Source organism: Tyto alba, unplaced genomic scaffold (genome assembly GCF_018691265.1).
Source record: "Tyto alba isolate M040663 unplaced genomic scaffold, T.alba_DEE_v4.0 Super-Scaffold_16, whole genome shotgun sequence".
Taxonomy (NCBI): domain Eukaryota; kingdom Metazoa; phylum Chordata; class Aves; order Strigiformes; family Tytonidae; genus Tyto; species Tyto alba.
In genome coordinates, this window is record NW_024881278.1 from 5455001 (window position 1) to 5463737 (window position 8737).

At 51.8% G+C, this 8737-nt stretch overlaps 1 protein-coding gene across 3 annotated transcripts in view; it reads left to right on the forward strand.

Annotated features, from left to right (window-relative positions):
* Window positions 1–6862, forward strand: part of BCL11A (BAF chromatin remodeling complex subunit BCL11A) — a 79203-nt gene extending 72341 nt beyond the window's left edge. For 2 of the 3 annotated variants that reach the window (XM_042789450.1, XM_042789451.1), the window contains exon 4: window positions 1865–6862. In XM_042789450.1, coding sequence (XP_042645384.1) covers window positions 1865–1966 — 102 coding nt within the window. In that variant the 3' untranslated portion in view covers window positions 1967–6862. The remainder of the gene's footprint in view (window positions 1–1864) is intronic. The other variant, XM_042789449.1, reaches the window with a different exon arrangement.
* The last annotated feature ends 1875 nt before the right edge of the window (window positions 6863–8737 follow it).

An 8737-nucleotide genomic window follows, 5' to 3' on the forward strand; every position in this document is an offset into this window, starting at 1 on the left:
AATGGCGTGATAAACCCACCGAAGTTTGTTGGGTTTGGGGCATGGATGCCTAAGGCCCCATCGTGTGCTCTCGAGCTGCCTTGGCACCCCGCGCACGCGTGACCCGGGCTCCCTAGAAACTTCCCTGTTTCTCTCTGTGCGAAAAGATGTCTCTATAAATAAGAGCGATATTTGGGTAAGAGTGTCTCTATTGTTAAAATCTCAAACCCCATCAACTTTTGAGGAGGAACACATTTTTATGGCACAGACCCCCTTTGCCGTTAGTATTTAATCTCCTCCAAATTGGATGATTAATGTAATGAAGGCGCTGAAACTGTTTCCAGAATTCAGACTACAGATGTTTCGTATTTATTATGTTTCCAAGGGCTAAGATAAATACAGGAATAAGTGATACCATGTCTTTGCTTGACATTCAGGAGGCTTTGGCGTAGCAGATGAGATACAGTTTCAGGGTTTATCTAAGTGCAGAGTTTGTACAAAAAGAAAAGAGATACCAGCTGCTCTTTTAGCTCCCCCCCCCCTCTCTTTTTTCCCTCCTATAAAGGTTGAAAACCATTTTTGGCGGATGCGTGGGCAAATTGTAGTATTGACTAGGAGACTGATACTGCCCAGAGGGCTCTTTGCCGGAGCTGCCGGAGAGCCTCTGCTCCTCGAGCCCAGACGCTCGGCTGCTGGTTTCAAACTGACTGCAGGGGTCCAGGCGCGGGGCCCCCTCCCCGCCGTGGGGCAGGAGGTGCGGGGGACCCCCTGGCTTCCGTGCCCTTTGGTGGGATGTCCGGTTTGCAGCAGTGGTGTGCCGGTACGGCCTGTGGCCGGGACGGCTGCGGCGCTTTTGGTTCCCTTGGAGGTCTCAGCCTGAAATGTCTCGGGCTCCGACTTCAGCCGCAACATGCCCTCCCCGGTGGGGGCTCTCGGGCACGTGCTCTTGACTTTGGTGGAGCCACACCACTTTGCACCCGGTGAAGATCTGACCTAGGAGCTGCTTCTTTAGGTCTTGACGGCAGCTCGTGCGTAGCCCTTCAGCCGCTCTCCGAAGTATTAACGAAGCGATTTCCGTAGAAACCGGCTCCCCGCTTGGGATGTGGAGGTGGATTTTGAGGGGTGTGCTGACGATGCGCCGGCCTCGCTACCGCCGCCGCCCGCGGTTGTAGCCCTTAGCCTGCCGTTCGGGGTAGCGCGGTGTTCGGTGGTGGGCCCCCAGCAGGAGCTCGCGGCTGCTCCCGGTCTCCGTGCCAGCGGAGCCGGGGCCGTTTGCTGTCCCGGTGCCCCGTCCCACGCTGCCGGAGTCGATGGCGAGCCGCCCGCCTGCTTCGCTGGGCGCGGGCTGGGGCTTTGCAGCTCGAGCTTTGCTGCCGCCGCGTGCACTTGCGTGCCGGGCGATACCCAACGTGTAATGAGTTGGGGAAAGTCCTCCACGAACCACCCGCCGCGTGGCGTGTTAACCGTACCGGTGGCTTTAAGGTGCACCTGGCTGCACCGTGGGTGCTGGGGGAAGCCCCTGAGGTTTTGGGTAAGGATAGGAGGAAATTTTCAGACAGACTGGCTCAGTCCTTGCCCAGACAGAGCTCCTGGCACAGCCCGGGTTTCTCAGGAAAGCCCAGAGGTTTTTCCTCCCAAATGATCCCTGTGGTTCCTGCGTGGTGCCGAGCGATGCCGGACGCGAGAGCGTGGCCTGAGAGGAGGAAGGGCTCCGTCCTGCTGTATCCCTTTGCGACAGTTGGGTGTCTTAGTTGTTAAAGAAAAAAACCAAAACAAACAAACAAACAAAAAAAACAAGACAAAAAAAAAAAGTAAAATAAGAGAATAACTCGCACCGTGGGCCATGTCACACCTGTTCTTTCCTCTGTCCCCATGCTCTCTGTAGGTTCGGCGTACCCCCCCAGCTGGCGCAGCGCCCAGGGAGCCCCGGACGTCTGGCAGTTTTCGGATGGAAGTTCAAGAGCACTTAAATTCTGAAAGGAGGTGAAGCTGGGGTGAGCGGCCGGCGGCGACTCGGCGTCCGGAGGTGGCCTCTGTCCTGCTGGCTCGCCGCATCCCCGGGAGAGCCTGAGAAGTCACCCCGCCGAAGGCAGCGCTCCCCGGGCTCCTCCTGCCTGCAAGACTATCGTATTTATATTTTGTAATAGAGTACAACACTTCTTTGGGGTTGGGGTGTTTTTTTTTTTTGTTTGTTTGTTCGTTGATTTCTTTTTTTATTTTCTAAAAACAAAAAAAAAAAAGCAAACCCACCCACCAAGGTCAAGGGCTTATCGATGGCTTCGACTGGCTCCTTTCCCCGCAAAAAAGACTGTCTTGCTCTCGTGGACAACCCGGCCTGTTGGTTATCTCCATGACGTGCCATTTCTTGGAAGGCGCATCTGATGTGACGAATTAAAAATAAAACAAAACACAGTGTAGGTCTGTGGGTGGGTGGGAAATTGCCATAATAAATGTTGGAGCTTTAGGTTTTGTTTGCTCTGTCTTTAATTTTTAATGCTAACAAGGGCCAGGCGTCTGGTATGACTTTGTATTACCGTATTGGCTGCAGAAATCCAAGTGCAGAGTTTACAAAGAGGAAGCCGGGGCTGGTGTCGGTGCGAGGGGCTGCACGGCCCCGGCGGGCAGATATTCCCTGCAGAGCTAGACCAGGCACCGGGCTTACGGCCGCGGTACCCCAAGTCGTGGCGAACCCCCGTTGGCCTTTGGTGATGCTGAAGCCGGGGGGGGGGTTGTTTCCCAGCTCTCCTCCGTCGCCCGCCTCCTCTTGATGAATGCTGGCTGTCATATTACATTTTCTGCTGTTCAACTACATACTTTTGGGGCTGGTGGGATCCGTAACGTCCCTTAGTGTCCGTCCAAGGAGAAGCGAGGCCAGCCGGTGGGTTTCAGGAGGAGTGGTAGCCTTGCTACGGAGGTGCTGTCAGTACCAGGGGATGGCAAAGCCCTGGCCCGAGCCGGGGTGCTGGGGGGAGCTGCTATCAGGTTGGTGTCCCGGTGTCTCCCACCGAGTGCTCCACCCCTTCCTCGGCTTTCCCTCTTGCCAGCGACGCTCGTAAGGAGTTTGCTGGTTCGGGGCCCAAGCGCTTTGCTGAACAGAAGACGGGTTAAGTGCGTGCTTGTGTGCCGTCTCTGATGGGATTTATAGGCTGTAGCTACTCCTGCCTGTGCCGGCGAGCGGGAATGGACCTTATTTGGTGAAAGAAACCAGCTGGGTAGCGAGTGGAGTCGCTGGTCGGCCGTGTCAGGCTGCCAGGACACCCGCTGCCAGTCGCAGTGGGACGGAGCCGAGCCGCGGGGCAGGGGCCAGCTGATTTATTTGCTTTGTGCATCAGCTTCAATCTCACTCCTGGTTTTATTCATCTCCTTTCTTAAAACCTGAGCGAGACACCCGGCTGGGGTGACTCTCTCCCGACAGAACGGCCATAGGGAGAGTGACGTTGTCTTTTTGACGGGTGGTGGTTGCTCTTTTGTTTTTCAAAAACCCAGGCTGTAGTTCTTGTGTGGGCCAGGGCACAGCACAAGCACAGACACTTTTGTACCTTAAAGCTCGGCAAGGGGCTGGAGCACCTCCGCATACGGCCATAGGGTCAAGTTGGGAGCCCCGTGGGACCTGGTGCGTGGGCATGGGTTGACTCAAAAGGACATTTTGCTGCTTCTTTTAAGGCCATTTGGTCTTTGAGTTCCAATCAGTCTGCACGCACCCTGAGCTTTTTTTTTTTTTATCATTAGGAGATGTTTTTAAAGGTTCTTCCTATCCCAGCCTATGCTACCACCTCCGTGTCTGCTCATAAGGGGTTTTTGAGCCTTGGAAAGGTGAATCTCGTTGCATTAAGCATCCTATTGATTGCAAACCCACCATCAGTAAGGAGTTAGCAGCTCCCACTAGCTGCCGGCACCCCAGCTCCTGCCCTGGGGTGTCTCTGTACCAGACAGCTGCATCAGATGAGGGCTAACAGAATTATTAATTGCAAAGGAGGTTGCTGTGCTCACTCCTCCAAATTACAAACCAGGGATCACCTGGGATGTATCTACAGCAGGTCTGCAATGCTTATAATAAAGGGCAGCTGTGAAGCTGCTTTGTAAGGGGTTTTCAGTGTTCTGGCCGGTTCTAGTGGTGCTTTTATCCTTACTTTGTCTGAGTGCAGGCAAAGCTCAGGGCATAGATGGCTTCTGGGGTAGCTGCTCGTGCTTTGGTGCTCTGCTTTCTCCAGCTGTGGCCCAGGTCTCCTCCAGCAGCCAGTGCAAGGCAGGTGTTTCTCCCAGGAAAAGCAGAAAATAACAAAGCTGTGACAGCTAAATGAGCTCTACCAAGCACAGAGGGGGGAAAAGTTATACCTGTCCTTCCCTGAAGTGATGAAGGTGAAGTGAAATAGTCCTTAAAATGTATATTTTTTTTATTACAGGTGTTGCACCCCTCCTCCCAACTATTAGGACTTTAAAACAGCTGCGGAATTTGTGTTGCCTTAAAGTTGCAAATACGTGTCACGGCTGTGCTGGGGGCTCCTCTCCCCTGCTGTGAGGCCTGATCCTGCTCCCCAGCTCCTGCTCCCCGGCTCCAGGCTCTGCAGCCGCTGGGGCGAAGCGGCAGGGCAGCCCCAGCACCAGGCTCTGGGCGAGCTACAAGGGTTTCCAGCACCTTGTGTGACCTGGGCTGCTGCGAGCTTTGATTAGGGATATTGTTAGGATCCTTTTTTTGTCTGGCCAGGACTTGGCTGCTGCAGAGCCCTTCGCTGTATCTGGGTGTGTGGAGGATCGGCAGCCGTCACGTTATAGCGGCTTAATGAGTTTCTGCCAATTAACAGGAGTCAAGGTTTTCCTGTGAGGGGAGAGCTGGAAACCTCAAAGCTGGACGTTGCTCTGTTTTCGGTGCAAGGGGGCAATACTCCTAGGGATTTTGTATTTTAGCATGTTCCCCAGGTGCCAGTCTGCACATCAGAGTTAAAAAATGAAGTACATTTGGTCTTTATGAAAAAACAAAGCTCTGAAAATCTTGGAGTTTTTAATAAACAAAAGAAAAACTCTTTCCCAGTCCACAGTGCTGAGGTGAACAAGATACCTGGGAATTAGCTAGCTTAGCTTTGATTTTTTGGGGATTTAAAAAGCTGCTTTTAAACTTGAAGGCGATTTGACTGTGCTGTATTTTATTTCTAAGCACACTTTCATGACACTAAAATGCAGCAAAGGTCAAGTCTTTTGTGAAGCCTAACTTAAATTTTGCTTTCAAAAATTATATATATTTTGAATTCGTGATGCGTTTGGGCCATGGGCTTTTACAAGATGAGAAAGCTCTCTCCAGAAGCGATCTGAAAACAGATCTGAAAACCTGTGACTGAGATTTCAAGCAGCCCTCCCAATCACCCCATCCCCCCCGCCATGTTTCATTTCAACCCCAGCTTCGTGTCGGGTCCCACTCAGTGACCCGTGGGACCAGCGGCAGCGTCGGGCTCGGGAGCATCGTGGTGTTGGCGGCAGCAGCGGGACTGCAAATTCGGGGGAAGGTGGAGGGAAGCACCATTCTTCTCGGGCTGCTGGGGGTTATTTTACCAACTGTGCTGTTTACCTTGTACTTCTGTTTTGCATCTCACTTTTTCTGTTGCTGGGTGTGTTTGAGCTGTCTGGATGCTGACGAAACCCGGGGTGAGCCTTTACCTGCAGATTTTTGGTGGTGAGGTGAAGGACCTGCTAAACATAGCTGCCTTTCCAGGGCTCCCTGCTCTGGTGCGATATTTCACGTGATCCCACTATAAATAATTCTCCAGGACTGAGCTGAACCACCCCCCAAATGAGAGTGGTGCCTCATTTGTTTCTTTTTTATTCCCTGCTTCCCCCACCCAGTTTTCCCATTTCAGGCATGATTGGGCATCATCATTCAGCTGTATGTTGTATCTACTTCAAGTTGATAAAACCTTGTTGTCCCTCCATCCCAACACCCCCTGAACCTCCTCTCCCCCCCGAAGTCACTCTCTTAACATTCATCTTCTGCAGAGGTCCAAATAATCAATTATTTGCAAGACGGATGGAGTGGGGGGAGGACAAACACAACAAAAAAAACCCCAAACCCAAAATATGGCCATTATTCCTTAATCTCACTGGATAGAGTTACACATCTGGTAGAGGCTTGTTCGTTGTTGCTATTACTTTTATTGCGTCTTTAGCAGTGATGAAGTTCAGATGGCAGAACCAGTGGGCCCCAATTTAATTTCGTCTGGCCTCCTGTAATGAGCACGATGTGATCCCTGGGAAATGCTGGCTCGGCCGCGGTTCCAGCGGGCAAGCGCTCGAGTGCCGTGGTGACGGGCAGAAGTGGAGTGGACAGACAGCTGGACAGGCAGAACCCCACGGTGAGGGTGGGGGGGTGGGAAAAGGGAGAAAATCTGGAAATAGGGATGATAACGGGCGGGCGGAGGTGTCTGTGCTGTGTGAGCATCAAGTACTGCAGTGAGATGGATAGATGGACCGATAGCTTTTCATGTCAAAACCCAGAAGCAAGATCACGAGGTGGATTTCCACCTTCACTGGTGGCTGGGTTGTGCGCGCCGTGATGCTTTCCGAGGTCGTTCTAACCCTGATGGCTCTTCCCTGGTGATATCCATGACCCTCTGGGTTTCCAGTGGCGATGTATAGAAGCTCCCACCTCTTCCCCAATGTCTGCAAATGCATGTGTCTAAGGGCTATACAGGATTCATTTACGGGCCTCCCGTTGGTGGGATATGTGCATGCAAAATGAAGGTTGTATTTGGCTTCTCATATTCAGATCTATATTCCATATTGTGTTGACCAAGAAAAACAACTCAGCCCCCGTGCTGAAGAATGTGATGGACTGATGACTTTCAGAAACATACTGTAAATCAAGGAGGCTAATAAATACTTGCTATTAATAAAACAGGGCTACTGCCTTTCAAGTTATTTTCACATTTTACAACATCTTAATTTAAATGGCATGACAAAGGCCATACTGCTGGACCTTCCCTCCTCCCCCAGCGTGGTTGTTGCTAAGCTTAACCTCCTCAAATGTCCAGGCAAGACGAGATTGCCCACAACAAGAAAGTCTAGACGGAGCAGTAAGACCCCCTGCCCAACCCCAGCCAGCTGATGAGGGGCTGGCCCCAGTGACAGGGTCCCCTTGGCAAGAAGTGGCCTCTCACCGGGTTGTCCCTATGGGCTGGCAGAAGATCCTCAAAGCTCGTCCAGACCAATGCATCAAAGAGCCTGCGGTCAAAAGCTGTACCACCTGCACCAGCTCATGCTAAACCTTTAATGCTTCCCAGTTGCGAGCAAAGCTGCTCCAGGTGGTAAGCACACAGGCAGAGCATCTGCAGGCTGCTTAACCCTTTCCACCAGGTTTCTCGGAGTCTGCACGGTGTCCAGGCAAGAGGTTGGGCTCGGGTGCTGGTGGCCAAGGGCCTCCTGTGAAGCACGCCTGCAGGCAGCAGAAAATGGGGCTGTGAACTTGCTGCTTGAGCATCTGTAGCAGAGCTCATAGTGCCTATGGGGATGCCAGATCACTCCTCAGATATCTGTGCCCTTGCAAACCCGGGACACTTTGGGTAGAGGATGGAGCCCGAAGTAAACCTTTATTTTTTTTTTTTTTCTTTATGTGAGTGTCTGTCCTTTCCCCGACCTCTGCATCGGTGAGCAGAGCCCAGTGGCTGTGACATTTCGGTCCCCCTTCCCTGTGGGCTGAGATTGTCCTCTGGCAGCCCTTGTCCCACAGCTCATCTCCAGGAAAGCCCCTGTTGGTGGGCAGTGTGGGGTCTGCCCAACCCGGTCTCCCCAAACACCGCTGCACCCCTAATTCCAGTATGGATAAAACTTATTTTTTTTATATTCTCCTCCCAACAAACCTCTTCCCTGCCACCTCCCCAGCACACTCCCTTGGGGTTTGGCTTTTCCATTCAGAGGCTTTGGGAAGCAACATCCCTTTGGGAGCCGCTTTGCACCTGGCTGCTCCTGTTGGCTTTTTGCTGCCTAAAATCCTCTTTTAACTGTTTTTCTTTTTTTTTTTTTTTTTTTTTTTCTTTTCTTTTCTTTTCTTTTCCATTCCCTCTCTCCCCTGCTGAAGAGATAGCACCTTCTGCAGCTGTAGTGATTAAAGGGGAGGGGAAAAAAAAGCTTATTTAAAGTAGAGCCTGGCAATATAAAATAAGGTGTGGAGGTGATGAATGATCCCAGGGTATATTAAAGCAGGAGCTGGCATTTTCGACATCGCTCCTACCCGCGGCGTGTTTGAGCACCTCGGAGACTGGCTGTTTTGAAACACTGAGCATCTGCCCCTGGGCCCTAATTTGGGCAAGTTTAAAAATGTCCTCTGAGATTTAGTCAAGTTGTTGCTGTTTTCCTCTCCTGGAGACCCTGGTGCTGCCATATGGATGCGGGGCTGGAAGGGGAGAAGAGGACAGATCCCACCCCAGCCCGTCTCTGCCTCCTGAGGGTCGGGGGATCAAAGGATGGGCACCCCTGGAAAGCACGGAGATGGGAAAAGCCTTCCCAGCTTTTAAATGCTTTTAAAAGGCTTTTGGAAGTGTATTCCAAGCATTGCTGTAAGAGGCAGTCAGGAGAAAGGGGGGAAAGGAAAGAGTTCATTGCATATGACTAGCAGGGCAGGCACGGGGAAATTATGCGTTTTTCTGGGCTGGCTTATTCCCTTCTGTGTATTAAACATTATTTTAATATTCAAGTGACAATGTTTTATAATTAAGCTAAATGTAAGAGATGGAGCACGCTGGAGAGCTTGGCTCGGTGTGAGGAGGTGAGGCAG